The sequence below is a fragment of the Calonectris borealis genome, chromosome 12, assembly GCF_964195595.1.
Source record: "Calonectris borealis chromosome 12, bCalBor7.hap1.2, whole genome shotgun sequence".
Classification (NCBI taxonomy): domain Eukaryota; kingdom Metazoa; phylum Chordata; class Aves; order Procellariiformes; family Procellariidae; genus Calonectris; species Calonectris borealis.
In genome coordinates, this window is record NC_134323.1 from 23,484,447 (window position 1) to 23,501,825 (window position 17,379).

At 58.0% G+C, this 17,379-nt stretch overlaps 1 protein-coding gene across 1 annotated transcript; it reads right to left on the minus strand.

Annotated features, from left to right (window-relative positions):
• Positions 1-6,401: 6,401 nt before the first annotated feature.
• Positions 6,402-16,930, minus strand: DHX38 (DEAH-box helicase 38). The gene is made up of 27 exons (XM_075161726.1): positions 16,843-16,930; positions 16,292-16,679; positions 15,570-15,757; positions 15,308-15,412; positions 14,722-14,887; positions 14,489-14,607; positions 14,271-14,347; positions 13,866-14,021; positions 13,024-13,185; positions 12,832-12,939; positions 11,829-11,941; positions 11,588-11,725; positions 11,148-11,334; positions 10,876-11,061; positions 10,280-10,420; positions 9,988-10,098; positions 9,796-9,912; positions 9,437-9,544; positions 9,212-9,324; positions 8,466-8,674; positions 8,233-8,387; positions 8,000-8,155; positions 7,790-7,924; positions 7,586-7,711; positions 7,096-7,191; positions 6,800-6,921; positions 6,402-6,664 (listed from the first exon to the last, which is right to left on the minus strand). Exons 2-27 carry the CDS (start codon positions 16,612-16,614, stop codon positions 6,580-6,582), a joined length of 3,702 nt encoding a protein of 1,233 aa, XP_075017827.1. The 5' UTR covers positions 16,615-16,679; positions 16,843-16,930; the 3' UTR covers positions 6,402-6,579.
• Between the last annotated feature and the right edge of the window lie 449 nt (positions 16,931-17,379).

Here is a 17,379-nt window from a genome sequence, read left to right on the forward strand (position 1 = left end):
CACTGTGCAGCTGCCCACCCCTCCAGCCGCTGCCATCACACCACTTGGGCGGCCCCGGGCCCGATTTGTTCACATTTACTATAGCGCACACACACACAGAGGGTTGGTTTGGGGTTTGGTTTTTTTCCCGCTATTGATCTGGTGTTTTAAGAGGGGAAAAAAATCTTGGCTGTCTAAACACTATTGATCTGTGCTGGGAAGCCGCATGGACAGGGAAGGGCGTGGAGAAATTGAGATTTCATTTCCAACAACTTGTTCCTGTTATTTTTTACCCTTTTGGATAGGGAGAAACATGGAGCTCTGAGGGCATCTCGGGGAGCTGCAGGCCGGCACCAAATGTGGCACCGCTGCCGGCCCCACTGGCACCTGCCTCTGGCTGCAGGCCTGCAGCATGTCCTGGGGCCAGCAACAGGGCCAGAGCATGGCACAAGGACAGTGTAAGGGGGGTAGCACAGAGAGAAGGGGGTGCAAGGGCAGTGTGAGGCCCAGCCATGGCACAAGGATGCCGCAAGGCTCACCACATACGCCAGTGCTGGGTATGCCAGCGGGGCGGGACAGGGCTTGCCAGATGCACCAGCACCGAGTTCCCTGGTGCATGGGGTCACCAGGTTCTGGTTCTGGGCATTGTCCCCAGAACTGGGCCAGGGCACAGGCTGCAGGCAGGGCAGAGTGTCATGATGTGCCAGGGACAGAGCGCGGTCGAGGAGGAGCATGCCACACAAAGGCTGTGGTGAGGGCTGCAGGCAGCGGTGGGGGCCGTGCTCTGTGGGGCGGGCGCAGATGCTGCTGGAGGAGAGGGCCATGAGCCCCCGCGCAGCTCTCCCATGCTTTTGCAGGAGCCCCAGGCTCGATGTCTCCCACTGGCACCGGGTGCTCCTGCGATGGGGAGTTGCAGTGCCAATGCCATGGGATGGTGGGGCTGCCCCAGGCAGGGCTGGGTAACATCCCTGGCTGCCCCCTCCCTGGGACCGAGAGTTGTCTGGGGCCAGTGGGAAAGCCCTGTCCCATGTTGTGGTCCCTCCAGCAGCAAGAGAGTTTCCAAAATGTGGCACATTCAGGGAGGTTCCTGCATCTCTGGGCCAGCCTGAGGATCCCTGTGGAGGGCTGCCAGGAGTGGAGGAGGCAACATCAGAGCTGAGCAGCTCCATCCAGCAGCTTCAGCAGGAGATGGACACCCGGCAGCCCCAGGTGAGCAGTGCCAACCCCACTCCCACCCCAGGCACTGGTCATGTAGCCGCAGGCTGGTGGCCGGGTGGTATAGAAGGCCCTGGCCAGTCCTCGCCTCTGCCACCACACAGCTTGTCCCCCAAGGGCTGGGGAAAGCACAAGGGCTCAGGGGCATCCAGTCCTGCTGTGGCTGCACTGGTCCCACCACCACCGCTTCCCACAGCAGCCACAGCTCATGCTGGCATCACTGCAGTGCCGAATGCCAGCAGTGTCGAGGGCTTGGCTGTTCATGAGCCCAGGGGGACTGTCAGAACGCACACACAGGGTGGTGCTGCCTGGCGGGGGGACTGCACCACCAGTCGTCAACACACGCCATTGCTGCTCTCTGACCAAAACCTGGACTGCCAAACCTGTCCAGCCCCAGTGCCTGGCAGGAGCTGCAAGATGAGCTGGCCACAGCAGTGAGACAGACAGATGCTGCTCACGTTATGTCCTAGGGCCAAAGGCAAGCATCGGTGCTGGAGCCATGGCAAGGGGACCCCCAAGCATTCCAAGACACACAGCAGCAGGAGCTGGAGCCAGCACAGGTGCTGGCCTCGATACAGGCACTGCAGCTGGACCTGGACTTCTGCAGGGGCACGAACCGCGAGCGGCTGGTCCAGCTGCAGCAGCAGGAGTGTGCAGTGGAGCAGAAGCATCAGGACTTGGTCTTTCTGATGCAGCAGTACCAGGCAGTGATGGGCAAGGTACCGCTGCTGGGCACAATAGCCACAGGCCAGGCTGCATGAGTCCTCTGTCCTTGGCCATGTGCCCCCCCACAGCCATCCCATCATGGTCTAGGCACCGTACCTGCCCAACAGCTCTGCCTGTGCAAACAGCTGGTGACCAGCCCCAGGGGGAGCAGGGGATGTTCTGCCAGCCACACGTGGGACAAGGATTTAGCACCGCACCCTGTATGGAGCAGCCCTGCCAGCCCAGACACAGGGCAGGCATGGCTGGCATGGCCCTGTCCACCCAGCTGAGCAGAGCTGGAAGACTGCAGCCCCCAATGGCCCCACTGACACTTTGGGCACCATCCCAGGGCTGGTGACACTGCTGCAACCCGGAGTCTCACCAGCGAGCTGGGCTCACCACTCTCCTCATGTGCCTGTGCCCTGTCACAGGTCAGAGACCGCGGGGATGCTTTTCCAGGGCTGCTGGGTGTCCAGCAGACACTGCCGCAACAGGGAGGGCACTGTGGGGGCTGCACAGGGATGAGAGGGCCAGGAGCCAGCAGCCATCCTGCCTCCCACCTGGTGCAGGCCACACCCCTCTGCCACAGACCCTCCCCAACAACCCATTGCCCAAACTAGCTGCTTCTCTAGTCCCAGCCTCTCCACAGCAGGGGCACAGGGAGGTCCAGGGGGTCCCGCACCCGGCTGGGTACCCTCAGGCCAGTGATGCACCTCTCCACAGGACCAGAAGGATGAGGCGGTGCAGACAGAGGCCACCTCCTACGTGGTCACCCACAGCCATTCTGACACCCGCTACAATACCCTGAAGGAGCGCAGAGAGCTGCTTGAGCAGGTCAGTGCTGGCAGCCCAGCAGCCACAGCACCAGGGCCAGGCGGGAGCCGGCAGACAGTACATGGCTGTGCTGCTCACACAGATGGTGGTAGAGGCAGAGATGATGCACTGCAGGCAGAGGTGGGCAGCTGAGGAGCACCGGTACCAGGCACAGGACACGCAGCTGGGGAGGGCGGCTGAGCAAAGCAGTGCTGACGAAGGTGGGGTGGGCGAGGAGGCAGGCATCCAGGGCCACAGGGCTGGGACATGTGAGAGCTGGAGCCTGCAGCCAGTACCCTGGGGTTCCACGCTTTTGGTGCCTCCAGCGGGGAGCCCAGGGCCAGCCAGAGCTGGAGCCCATGGCTTGCCCTGATGGCAGAGAGCAGCAGCAAGGAGGCATCTGACACCCATAAGGGTCAGTGCACACACGGCTGGAGGATGAGGCAAGAAAGCACCCCAGGAGGCAGCAGGCAGTGCCTCCCCATCAGTTACTGCACGTCCATGCACTACAGCAGCACTCAGTCCATCCTGATGCAACAATGGGGAAATGGCAAGACCCTGCGGGCACCACAGGCTGCCTGTGCTTTTGGGGCATCACTAGCTGCAGAGTTACAGGGCAGACAGTGTTTCCCTGTGCAGTTCTGGGAAGGTGGAGAAGCAGCATCTCGAGCCTGGGGGGAAGCAGCCAGGGAGGCATAGGAGCCATGAGAGCAAGTGTCCCAAAACCGCGCTGCAGGGCTGAGCCCTGCTCTGCTTCCCACAGAAGCCCTGTGACAGGGTGGGGGGAGGCAATGCCAGCCTGCCTCCACTGTCTCAAGCAGCCCAGGCACCAGCACAGCAACTGCCAGCCCTGAGCATCCTGCAGCACACAGAGGAGCAGCCATACCTGTGCTTGGGGAAGGGCATGCAGCACGAGGCCAGCTGTGAGGTGGAGGCTGAGCTGCAAGCACTGCAGAAGCAAGCAGCCAGCAGCAAGGCTGAGCAGGCACAGAGCAGGTAGGCAAGCCCTGAGGCTGGCTGTCCCCGGCACAGCCAGAGCCCAACCAGGGTTCTGCCTGTACCCACTCCCTCAAGGGAGGGCAGCCTGAGGCTGCCATAGCTCAGACTGTGCCCTTGGCCCCAGGGAGCTGGCGGTGCGGCTCCAGGCAGAGCTGAGCCAGTGGCAGTGGAAACAGCAGGTGACCATGGAGCAGGCCCTGCAACACATGCACGCTGCCGCCCATGCCAAAGAGAAGCTGCAGAGGAGCCAGGAACAGCTCCAAGACCTGAGGGAGCAGGTAGGTAGCAGGCAAGGGGTCCCTCCGACAGCCTGGCCCCAGTCTCCCCTGCCCCCATGGACAACCCAGGGCCTGCCCAGTGCCAGGAGCAGGCTACCAGGCCATGGGACCTGCAAGGGGAGCTGTGTTGTCAGCAGGACCCAAAGGACAAGCTCTGGCAAGAGCTGCAGCAGGCAAAGGAGTGGACGAGCACCCTCAAGAGAGAGAATAAAGCCCTGCAGCAAAGCCTGTGCTGCAAGAGTGGATAGTGAGCTGGGATTGGCAGCAAGAGAGAGGGCTCACTCTGGCAGGAAGCAGCACTAGCACAGCAATGCAGCACCCACTAACACATTGCCTTCTCTGCAGCTGGGGGCACAGGAGGAGCAGAGCCAGGGCCTGTGGCACAACCTGACTTGGCTGCAGGAGGAGCTGGCAGCCACCCAGGCCCGGGAGCAGCGAAGTCTGCAGCAGCTTAGCAGAGCCAGGGAGACCATCCAAGACCTGCAGCAAGAAGTGGCCTCTAACAGAAAGCACATGGCAGAGCTGCTGCAACAGGTGAGGCCAGGGACAGGACAGCCCCAAGAAGCAGCCAGCCACCATGCAGCCCTTAGTGCCAGAGCGGCAAAGTGCTGCAGAGAGCCCTTTCCTGCTTCTGGGCAGCACCAGCCCCTGGGGGGAGCCCCAGCCTGCCCAACCACCCTCCTTGCCCCACAACTTTGCACGCAGGTGCAGGACATGGCCACCCTGCAGGCAGAGCTGGCCCAAGCCCAGCAAGAGAAAGCCAAGCAGGAGGAGAAGATTGCAGCCTACGAGGAACAGAGGCAGCAGCTCCACCGGGAGCTGAGGAAGCTGCAGGGGTCCCAGGAGCAGAGCAAGCAGGAGGTAAGTGTGTCCCAAGCCTTCCCACAGGGCACCGGGAGTCCGTGCTCAGCCTGTCTGTCACTGCCTCTCTGTGCTACCAGCAGGCCCACTCCCTCCAGGAAAGGCTGCAGGAGCTGAGCAGCAGAGCCCAGCACTGGCAGCACCTACACCAGGACAGCGAGCGAGCTCTGGCTATGCGAGAAGAGGAGCTGGTTGTTTGCAAGGTGGAGCTGGCTTTCCTCAAGGAAGAGCTCAGCAAGGCCACGGAGCAGGTGCAGGATAGAAACAGGCAGCACTACAACCCAAGGGCAGGAGTGCAGGCTGGGCCGCTAGCACCAGGGAACGACAGATCCTGGTCCACAGGCAGGGCAGAGGTGGAAAGAACAGGACAGGGGAGAAGGCTGTGGGTCTGGCAGCAGCAGGGCTGAACATCTTGTTCTCCTTAAACTAGCCCTCTTGGCTCCCTTACCAGAAAGTCCCTCAGCATGAAACTACCATGTTATGACATAAGTTCACGGCCAGTAGTGCTGAGGTAACGGTTCTTCTCCAGAGCAGCTCTCCCGAGACACCGGCATCTCCAGACCCTCCACTCAGCCCGAAAGGCTGCTGGCCCAGCACTGGTTTCTCCAACTGCCTTCCGCCCCAAGCACACAGAGGCTGGGAAAGACCCGTTAGATGCTGGTTCACACATGGCACGGGCGGGTCATTCTTTCCAGGTGGAAACCCTGCGCTCTTCCCATGCCCTGGCATGCTCTGACTGCAGCAGGCCGCACAAGGAGAGGGAGCTGGTGCTGGTCAACATCAGCCAGTGTGTGAAGGAGCAGATGTGAGTGAGAAGCCTTACTGGAGGAGAGAGGGGCAGGTGGCTGCGTTCTCCTCACACCAACTCACACCTTGTTTTCAGGCAGTCAAATGAAAAACCAGGGCACAAGATCCAGCAGCAAATCAAGCAGACCACAGAGCTGACAGGCAAGAGCGAGTAAGTGGTGAACATGGAGAGTGGGGCTGAGCTCTCTGCACACAACAGTTACTGCTGCCGGCAGGGGTGTATGGGACAAATGGACAACTGCTGGACTAGCCAAGCTCCTGCAAGGCCAGTAGATCAGGATTGTCTCTGCACCACTGCATCACCTCATCTCCCCTGCCTTTCCTCCAGGCATCTTCAAGACACACTAGGCAGGATGCAGGAGGAAAACACGTACCTCACGGTCAGAACACACGAGCAGCACCACAAGTGTGAATAGCTGAAGGTGAGCTGAACTCCTGGCACAGCCTGGCCTGAAACAGGGCCGGGGCTATGGTCTGTGTGTACAGGGACAGCTGGGCAGCGGCTGCCTGCCCAGGGCACGGGCTGTGGGAGAACTGCCTTTGCAGTAGTATGGGTCAGGGCTGGGGCAGGGCCAGGTTGTCTTTGCCCTCTAGGTCAGTGTAATGCTGTGCCTCGTCCCAGGCTCTACAGGGCAACAACTTGACAGCACCCGCCCTGCGCAATTCTGTGGGGCTGCCTCCACCCAGCACTCGCCTCCAGGACAAGAAGCAGCGCAAAACAAAGCAAGGATTAGACTGACAACCTTTAAACAAATAAAATTCTTTCTGTTCTGTAGCAAAATTAGTGCCAAGCACCAAAGCCTTCCTGGGCCACAAGCTGTAGAGAGCCTCACAGAGTACAGTGATCAGAGGAGCTGGGCAGTCTCCTAAGACTCAGCTGCTCCTGGAAGTCTTTAAGCCTCAAAGCAACGGCAATGCCTTCTTAGAGGCCAAAGCGGGCTGGGGTGCGTCGTGGTGTCAGGGGCTCCCCCTGTTCCTTCCGCCCAGGGGTGTAGATTTTAGTAGATCTGCCAGGAGAGGACAAGGGTGGTTAGTGGAAAATGCAACCTTTCCCTGAACCAGAACACCCATGGGGAAGTTGGGATCATCCACGCTGCTCACTACTCCTGCTCTTAAGCAGGCCAGGCAGGGCCGGCACCCACCTTGCACTGCCCAGTGGGTTACGGCGTTCCTGCTCCTCCCGGCGGGCACGCAGCTGCTCCTCAGCCAAAGCCATCTCTTCCTCCATGGCAGACACTTCCTCTTTGGCACGGCGGCGGTTCTCCTGGAGCAAGGCAGCAGCAGGTCAGGGACAGGCAGAGGGCTCGCCAGCAGCAGACTCTCTGCAGGCCCAGAGGCCTGTTCCCCTCCATGTCAAAACACACACACACACACACAAAGCGCCTTAAACAGGCATGCAGCCTGCTGTCTGCCAGCTTGTCCTCGACAGGAGACTCACCTGGCGTGACTTGCCAGCATGTTTGATACTGTAGAACATGGGGCCCAGCTCTGCCAGCCACTCTCCATCCACAGCAGTGACACACTGCATGTATTCCTGCAGGGACAGAAGGAAAGACCAGGGTAGCAGGATGGCACTCTCAGGGCTTGGGCGCCATTTCCAGAGCCATGGCAGCTCCCTCCCTCCCCCACTTGCTGATGGCACTTCTCAGGCTGGGACTGAGAATTGCTTCCAGACAATTCCTCCTGGCCTCAGAAGCTGCTATGGGCTGGACTTCGCAAGACTGCAAAGAGGTTCAAACATATCTCACAGAGGCCAGGAAAAAATATTGGGAAAGTGACAAACAGGACTCTGCAGGTGACACAGACATGCCTAGTTAGTACAGATGAGATATGCTGATGTTCTGATAGATCCTAGTACCACAGCAAAGCCCTTCCATCTCCCTCAGACCACTCCTCACCCTTCTTGCTAGCCCTCAGCTCAAGCTCACCTTGGTGGTCATGACCAACTCATGATACACAATGTAGTCTGGTGTGTAGCCCATGCCAAACAGAGAGCTCGTGGGGTGCAGGTGGCAGGGCATGCCCGTGCGGATGTTCACATACTCCCCAATGCCCTGCAAAGAGAAGTGTGGTTAGCCCACCTGTTCCCAGACGGGCCTCTCAGCCCCCAGACTAGCACAGACATCTCTCACCTTCAGCTTTGCAGCTTGATGGAAATATGCAGCACAGATGCACTTCCTGACAACATCCCAGTCAGTACCACAGGATGCTAGGCTCATCCGCTGCTGCACCATAATGTCTTTGAGCTGGGCACGCACCTCCCGCACCTGCAAAGGGGTGTGGCAGTCAGATCCCTCTCCTGCGTAAGGCTCCCTCCCCCAGCCTCGTTGCCACAGCCTCACCTTGCGCATGGCCTTGGCATGGATGAAATGCTGGTTGCACCACAGTGTAGAATAGCTGTTGTTTTTCCACTGCAGGTAAACATTCAGATAAGTCAAGTGATCACTCTCTGGAACAGCAAATTTCTCCCGCACTTGGTCACTCTCCTCCTCTCGGCCCTGAAGGGTGAGCAAAGAACACAGGTTAGTCAAAGGGCAGAGGAAGGCCCCAAACTGCTGAAAGAGCAAACAGGTACCTTAGGCCGATAAAAGATGGCAGGCACAGACAACATGGAGACAATGAGCAAGATCTCAGAGCTGCAACCCATGTCGCAGGAGACAATGAGCATTTTGGAGAGAGCAGGATCCAGTGGGAACTCCACCATGAGACGTCCTGTTGAGGTCAGACCACCTGTAGGAACAGCATAGGGATCAGCAGCTGGGCAGGTCCCAGTCCCATGGGCTGACAGCTTGCCCCAGCAGCCAATACCTGTGTTATCCAGGGCCCCCAGGATCCACAGCTGGTACATGGAGTTCAGCATGTTGTCCTCGGGGGGTGGATCCATGAAGTGGAACTGCAGCAGGTCCTGCACACCCAGGGACTTGAGCAAAAGCACTACATTGGCAAGGTTGGTGCGCTGGATCTCGGGCACCGTGGTTGTCAGCAGCTCATTCTTGTAGGCACTCTGGGTGTAGAGCCTGGGGAAGAGATGCCAAGAGCATGCTCCTCCCGTTCAGGCCACTATGCTCCTTACTGACTCACCAGCTGTTGCCCAACCCAGCCAGGCACGACACGGGGCAGCAACTCTGCACTCAGCCAGACCAGCCAGCAGGACCCCAGGGAGGAACCTCTACGCTGGCCAAAGCGTGGCCTCCCCAACACATAAGGGTGCCTGGGCTGCGGGACAGTGTACACCCCTCTCAAGCAGAGTCCTTCCCTGGGCGGAGGCCAGTCTCAAAGCACAGCCTTGAGAAAGCTGCCTTTGGCTTGGCTGCTTTCCTGACAGCATCAAGGGCAGAACAGCCACAAGTGAAGATGAACAAGGGAAGAAACTGGAGCACATCCTTTCCTCTGCAGAGGCACTCAGTCCAAAAGAGAAGGCCTCAAGACCTGGCTACTGCCCTCATCCCCCCAGAAGTTCAAGATAATGAACACCTCTAGTAAGAAAAAAATATGCATAACCTGATGCGAAGCTGCAGATAGGACAGGAACAGGAACACCAGTGATGTGCCTACCTGAAGCAGTGGCCTGGGCCTGTTCGGCCAGCTCGGCCCGCCCTCTGATTGGCATTGGCTTGACTGATGGGGTAGATCTGCAGCGCATCCATGCCTATACGGGGGTTGAAAACCTGCAGGGCACAAGAACAACAGTCTGAAGTAACAGGAAGGCTGGGTGGACTACCACAGAACTCCTAACCCCAGAAATCACAGACATAAACAGTACAGGAAATCTTGGCTTACCTTCAACTTGCAGTAGCCAGAGTCAATCACAAACATGATGCCGTCCACTGTCAGTGAGGTCTCTGCAATGTTAGTGGCAACAATGCACTTCCTGACCCCATCTGGAGCCTGCAAGCATACTGCACATCAGTCAAATCCCGGGACAAGGGCCTCTGCACCACTGAGGAAGAGTGCAGAGCAGCAATACAGAACCCAGAAGGACAGGGGTGACTCCTGAGAAGTTGAGGGGGGGCACATGCTTTCTCTCGCCCTCCACGTGCAATACAAAAGGCACGTCTGTGCCTCTCACTCACGCTCAGTAGTCTTCCCTGCACTAGTTTCCCCTGTCCCCACTCCTATCACAGAGCACACATCAGCACCTTCTGGAAGATCTTGGCCTGCAAGTCTGACGGTAGCTGAGAATAGATAGGCAGTACAGCAAGAGCAGGTGCCTTCTCCAGCTCCTCAAGGTGCTCCACAATTTGCTCTGAGGTCACCTAGACAGAAAGAGGGGTGTGAACATAAGATTAAAACAACAAGAGGGTAGGACAGTGCCTGCCCTTCCAGCTCACCTCTATGTCCTCCTGGCCAGGCATGAAGACGAGGATGTCTCCAGGAGCACCAGACAAATGGACCTGCAGAGCTTGTTTCACTGCAGCCTCCACATAATCCTCTTGTGGGGTCTGAAAGGCACAGCCCAGGTTACAGACACCAATAATCTCACCTGCCCCATCCTGTATGCAAGACTGCATCATAGGATGACTACTCCTCCTCTATCCTTTCTGTCCACCACAGAGTACAGTACACCCAAGTCACAACCCCCTCCTGTTACAACAGAACTTCCCTCTGCAATGTTGACCATACCTTGCTGAAAAGAATATCAACAGGAAAAGTGCGCCCAGGAATGTGGAAAATAGGAACATTCCCAAAGAAGGAGGCAAACTTATCTGCATCCATGGTGGCCGAGGTGACAACAAGCTTCAGATCTGAGCGTCGGGCCACCACCTAGAAAGCAGATGAAAGGAACAATAAGAAAGGGGCATTTGCATATGGCTGCAGGCTGCTTCCATTATTACTGAGACAACAGCACAAGACAGAGCTTCTGCTGTGCTCTAGAGGCACTGGCCACTAATGCCAGGGAACGCAGATGCTATATGATCTGCACAGTTAAAAAGACCCGCCAACCTCAGTCCAGGAAGCCTTAAGCCAGCAAAGATCTCTGTACCTAGAGTTTCTGACAGTTAGCCAGCAAGCCTCTGGCAGCACTTAGGCACTAAGGGAGATTTAACCCCCCAGAACCAGGGACCAGGATGTTGGAGCAGCAAGTGCAGACAGAGATGTGGCAGCTCTGCTTCCCTCTCCCAGACCTGGTAAAGAAGGGCTGTCCCTGCCAATACTCTGCTTTAAAACCAGCTCACGTGCCCTATGCTTGCTGTCTTCTAGTCCAGGCTCACACACACCTCCCGAAGCAGGCCAAAGAGCACATCAGTATTGAGCGAGCGCTCATGTGCCTCATCCATGATGATCGCACTGTAGTTGTCCAGGTCGGCCTCTCGCAGCGATTCACGAAGAAGGATCCCATCTGTCATGTATTTGATCACTGTGTTCTCAGACGTGCAGTCCTCAAAGCGGATGGCATAGCCCACCTGGGAGGACAGAGATATCAGCAAGTCTTCCAACAGCCCCATACACACTGTCATCAGGCTGCACCCCTGCAGCCACTGCCACTCACCTCCTCTCCCAGACGCACCCCCATCTCCTCGCTGACCCGCTTGGCAACCGACATGGCTGCCACTCTGCGGGGCTGGGTGCAGCCAATCATGCCATAGTCTGTGTAGCCATCCTCATGGAGGTACTGTGTCAGCTGAGTCGTCTTCCCACTCCCCGTCTCCCCCACCACAATCACAATGCTGTTGTCTCTAAAGAAAGGGAAAAAGTATTTCTTCATATGCCACAAAGAATGGCCTTTGCATTCACAGCCCTGGCTGGCCACCTAAGCATCATCCTACTCAGGCAGGAGAGTTGCCACCAACCACACAAAGCAATGGGCTTTGTTTCCTGAGGGTATAGCTTCCAAATAGGCCATGTATCTAGGAGAATTTCTCACTTGGGTTCCTGAGATTAGGCCAATGCCCTGGGGATGCTCTATGATCAGCTCCCTAGCAGCCGTACCTGAGGATGGAGAGCAGCTCCTGCTGCACAGCAAAGATGGGCAGATACTGTCTCTGCTCCAGGATTGATTTCTTCTTGGCAAACTCACTGCTGGCTTCACTTTTTTCTTTCATGTGTTCGGCAAACTTCTGCTCAGTCCTAAGGAAACACCAGAAGTCCTGAAACCGCCTCTCCACACACTTTGCTATGCCTGCAGCCCCCGTCACCAGCTGAGCAGGAGCAATTCAAAGCAAGCTCCTACCTGTAATCCACTTTGCCATCTTCTGTCACCATCTCATCCTTCTCCTCCTCTTTCTTGATCCCCATAATGTCTCCCAGTTTTGTGCCTGCCAGCTCCCAATGCTTATGCTGAGCCTGGAAGGACAGAGAGCAGCATAACTTTGCCACAGCAAGCACTGACAAATCGTTCTTCTCCAATCCTACTCGTAGGACTAGAAAAGCATATTAGCCCCACAATTCCCCAATGCTACAACGCAGAACGCACACCCCATTCCTACATCAACTGCCCCTCTTCCAAGTGAACTGGAGCAGAGCTTTTAGACACTGGTCTGGATACAGAGACTTCAGGCACAGGATGACCAACTGCCTCCTAAGAAAATGGTTCCAGCTGCTGACCCTTCCATTAAATTTGAACTTAAACCTACACAAATCTGAATCAGAGATAATCTTCTTGACAGGTGCTCACAGGCTTGTTTGCTCTCACCTCTGATATCAGTTTAGCTTCCACTTCCATTCCACTCATAGTATACGTAGCTCAAATCCAGCTGTTTCAATTTACAAAGAACACATCTGTGCTTTCCCCAGAGCTATCCCATAAGCTTTAGAGAAGTCCCTAGAAAACACCCCCAAAAACTAATATGCTACCTTACTGCATGCTTCTCCTCACAATTCTTCTACTGAGACATGACAAGATATATCCTGCCGCCATATTGACTATCCCTAAGCTACCTTACATTCTTCCACCTGCTCTCTTCTCCCATGATCCGAATGTCCTTTGGATCAGACTCTTCTGCAGAAGTGCACAGTGATTCATGTCCCAGGCAGTGCCTGAGGGAATCACATCACAGCAGCTGCTTATAAGACAACGCAATGAGTGGGCTGCCAGGATCCCCCAGGTCATAAAAATATGAACTCCTCATTATCATTGCCGCCAAAGCCTGTATTCTGCAAATTCCAAACAAAGGCTGTGAGGCACTACATAACGTGTACTATGTGGGGTAGTAAGCCAAAAGGTCACAGCATACCCTCTTACGCTCCTTTTGCTCCCTGTGCTTGCGCACCAATTGGCTGCCTTTCCGGGCTATGATGGCCAAATCTGAGGTGGCATCCTTGACAGGGATGACTGGCTCTGGCTAGAGGAAAGAGGTATTGCTTCAGTACAGAGAGCTCACACTTGCGGGGCTCGTGCCATCAGTGCCTTCAGCCACGGTCTCTACCTGCTTGGTGAAGACAATCCTTCCATCTAGGAAAGGGGGCACTAGGTTGTGCACCAACAGATGCACTTTAGCAGAGTTATCCTCCTCAAAATCTTCGTCCACTTCAATCCGATGAACCACACCACTGGTCAGCATGCGATTCGTCTCCCAGCGCTCGTTATCCTGCAGGAAACAACATATCAGAAAATATGCCCCACAGAAAGCCCAAGAGATCACACCAGAACACTGAGCTCAGGTCTGGACCCCGCACTGACAATAGGATGAACTGACGGTTTCGGCCTAGGGAACCTGAAAGTAAGCACGAGGGAAGAAACTGTAATTGGAAGCAGCAGGGTATGGGAAACACAGACTGGCCATATGAAGCACATGGTCAACAGGACTGTCTCCAAGGAAATGCAGGACAGATATTGTCCACAAGGCCCCTGCCATACTCGGAATACACCCGGACGCCTGGACATAATCCTGCTCATGTGCAGAGGGCAGGGTCCCAGCCCCCAGTATCCACTGGGCCAACAGTACAGAGCCCTAGTAATGTAACTCACATCCCAGAATAGGAGGAGCATAGCTCTCTGCATTCCTCGTGCCCTGGACACTGCGATCCACCGCAGTCACTCTGATTGCGAATTCTGTCCCAGGCAGGAGATGCAGGGCTGCACTTTCCGGGGAACGTAACAATAGTTTCTCTGTGAGCCCTCGTTCAGTCTGGGCCAGAACACAGACTGTCCCTGTCCACCCAAGAGCAAGGGCTCAGCCTTCGCAGCCAGCAAGCGGGTCTCTCACGGGGCCGCAAAACAAGCAGTGCTCACACATTCAGAGCAGCTGACCTCACATCTCTCTCCTACCTCATTGATCTGCCGCCGCTGGGCCGAGATGCGCTTCTGCCTCTGCTTATGCAAGTGCTGCTCCCGCTTCTTCACGTACTCCTCGGAGGAGTAGGCCAAGGGGTTGTGAAACTCGTCGTAGCCCTCATCCATCATGTACCAGTCCCGGTCAGCTTGCTGGGAGGGGAGAGGCGTGGCCCTGAGCTCCGCCGGCTGGGCCGGACAGCCCCCTGCAGCGCACACTTGCAGAGATGCTCCCCGGGCCGGGCCGGGCCCTCCCACCGCTGCCCATCTGACCACCGCAGGGACGCTGCCCGCTGCCCCCCGCCCCCACAGGCCAGTGCAGGCCCCGCAGCCCAGCCAGCCCAGCCTGGCAGCCCCCAGCCCGCTGTCCGCCCCACTCCTCGCCCGTCTTCAGGCTCTCACCCGCTGGTCGTCCTCCCACTGCTGCCGCTCCTCTTCCGTCTCAAAGGCAATGCCCTCCTCCCCATCTGCACGCCGCCCTGGACGGGGTAAGCTGGTCAGTCCAGGTACCGGCCCTGCTGCTGCTCCAGAGGAAATCCCACAAAGCCCGACTCCATGCTGCGCAGGGGAAGGGGATTCCGCCACTGCCCAGCCTAGGCAGCTCAGCCCAGGCTCCTCACCTCTCCCTCTGGACAGCCGTGGTGTGGCCCCCAGGTGTCTCCGGTCGTCAGCCCACTCGTTGTATTTGTATGACGGGGTGGGCAATGGCGTCTTATCCAAGTACCTGCTCCTCACAGACCTGAAAAAACAGCACAAGGGAGGAATTGGTGCCCACAGCCAGGTGCTGCTCTTACACACACCCTTGCCTTCCTGCAGCTCAACAGCTCATAGGCGCAGCCCCAGGCACCGATACCTGTCCCGGTCTCTTCGGTCCGTGTCCCGCAGTGATGATGCCCGGTGGCTGCGCTCTGAGTCTCGATAGGAAGGTGTGGGTGAGGGAGATTCCCACTGTGAGCGGCGGGCGCTGCTGTAGCCACTATCGTCTTCCTCCCAGCTGGAGCGAGACGGCGTGGCTGCATCTAGCAGAGAGGATGGGGTTTGACACCTGATGTTCAAGCAGCGACCCCAGGCACCTGGAGCCACCTTACACCTTCTAGCAAGGAGCACAGAGAGAGGGTACCCATTTGCCCTCCCTCTAAGAGAAGGGGCTAACCCAACGATTCCAAGGAAAATTGCCAAAGGACCACATTTCTATCACATAGACCCAGAATAGACCCCACTGTGCAGAGATCAGCCAGATATTCACACACACAGCTGGCAGATTGCTCCCAGACCCAGGTCGAGCTAGGAGTTTTATGCTTGCCCTAACCACAAATGTTAAAAGATACAGGCTTTTCCACCCACACTTGTTCTGACAAAACCAGCAGGAAACAAAAAAAAAAGAACAAGCCCCTTCCTGTTAGGTCTCACATAAGAACTCTACCGGGTCCCACTCCTACCTTTGGGCCGATGTTTGGGACTCTCTGGTTCGCTCCTCCTGCTGCTCCGCTCCAACGAGCCATCTCTCTCTGATCTGCTGCTGTGACGACTTCTGTCCCGCTCCTCTGTGAAAACAAAGTAAGATCAGGTGCCCAATACACAAACAGGCTTTCCAAGTCCGCTGCAGAAAACGCCACGAACATTGGCTAAGGACTACAAACAGCCTGAGGGACAAGCCCAAATCCTAAGCAGGAAGAGTCACAAAGGTCTCTGAGCACTTACCGCGGTCCCGTTTACGATCATGGTCCCGATCTCTACTGCATTCCTTTTTTCGTTCCTTCTCCTCCTTGGAGGAGGCAAAGACACCATGTTCCCGACGCTCCCTTTCCCGCTGCCGGCTGCGTTCCCAAAACTCCTCGCTGACACCCCCTGTGTAGGAAGGTGTTTCCACATGGACAGAGCGGTAATGCCTGGAAAGGCAGAGCAGAGAGAAGAAAAGCTCAACAGTGCTGAGGAATAGCTGGCCTTTGACTTGTCTCATACAACTCTAGTTCTAACCTCTACTATAGTAGAAGGTTATGGTTAAAACTGCTCTCTCCATCCTTTGCTACCAGCCCACCAAGACTGCTGATGCTCTCAGACACATGCACTTCTGAGCAGGCCACTGCCTCCAAGCATCTGGAAGCAGTCTCATGACTAGGATGACTGGTGTTTGCAGGCCTAACCGCATCTAAAAGCGCTCCTGCCCAAAACGCCTCAGGGAGGGCACCTGTGAAAGAGCTTTTCCCAGACCTCCTCCTCAGATCTACAGAGGTGCTCCACAGTCCTCCCCCGAGGAGATCTCCAGACCCCCCAGCCACACAGGAGGTCACAGCCCCGCCGGCTACAGGGCACAGCCCCCGCAGACGCTGACAGTGCTCACACCCCAGGCTCACGCAGGGATCCGACGGCTGTACAGCGCCCGGTGCCACCGCCAGCACCAGGAACGCCCACGCGGACCCCACCTGTCCTTGCGAGCACTCCGGCTGCTTCGATCGGTCTCCTCCTCCTCGTCCTCCTCGGGGCTGCCCGCCTCGTCACGGCCCTCTTCCCAGTCCTTGTAGGAGGAGACCCGGGACCGCTTCCCACCGGTCGCCTCCTCCTCACGCTCCCGACGCTTCTGGGCCGCCAACACGTCCAGGCCCAGCAAGGAGGCCCGTGGTGCCGGCGCCTTGAAGACGTGCTGTTCGGCGGCGGCGCTCCGCCTCCGCGGGACCAGCCCGCCGGCCTCGGCGTCCGGGCTCGTCCCCGCCAGCCGGTGCAGCGACTCCTCGCTCGCCTCGGCCATCGCCGCCGACCGCTACCACGCCGCGCAGGGCCGGGCGGCCGGGCCGCGGCGGGCACCCATGGGGCCTGCGGGGCACTGGTCAGCGGGAGGGTCGGCGCCGGAGCGCTGCGCTGCGCTGCCCTGCCCGGCCCCGGCCCAGCCCGGCCCAGCCCGGCCCAGCCCAGCTGCGCCGCGCCGCCCCCGGCCCCGGCCCCTCGGCCCCACCGCCCCGCTCCCTCAACCCCCCACCTGTTTGCAGCTGCCTCAGCAACCGTGAACCAGCTCCCTGAGCGCCGCCATAGCCGCCCCACAGTGCTCCGCGAGAGCCACTCTAGCCTACTTGCACCATAGACATAGCGGCCAGAGCCTATAGGAGTGGCAGCCATCATAGAGTCCAACCGCTAGACAAGACATGCTACCGGGCCCTCGGCGGACTTCCGACGTGGGGCGGGGGGGGAACTGAGTGGGGTCACGTGGCCGCGGGAGGACCTCCGGCCGTGGAGAGCGCGGCCGGCGGAGAGCGGCGGACGGACGGGGCGCCCGCACAGACCGGGGGGGGGGGGGAGAACCCCACAGACACCCCCACAGACGGGGGGGGAGGAGAACCCCACAGACACCCCCACACGGGGGAGGGGCGGGCGAACCCCACAGACACCCACCCATACAGGGGAGGGAGAGAACCCCACAGACACCCACACACATGGCGCGGCAGGAGAACCCCACAGAACCCCAGGCAGCCCCTGCAGACAAGGGGCCCGGGGCACCCCCCGGGGGAAGCCCTGCAGG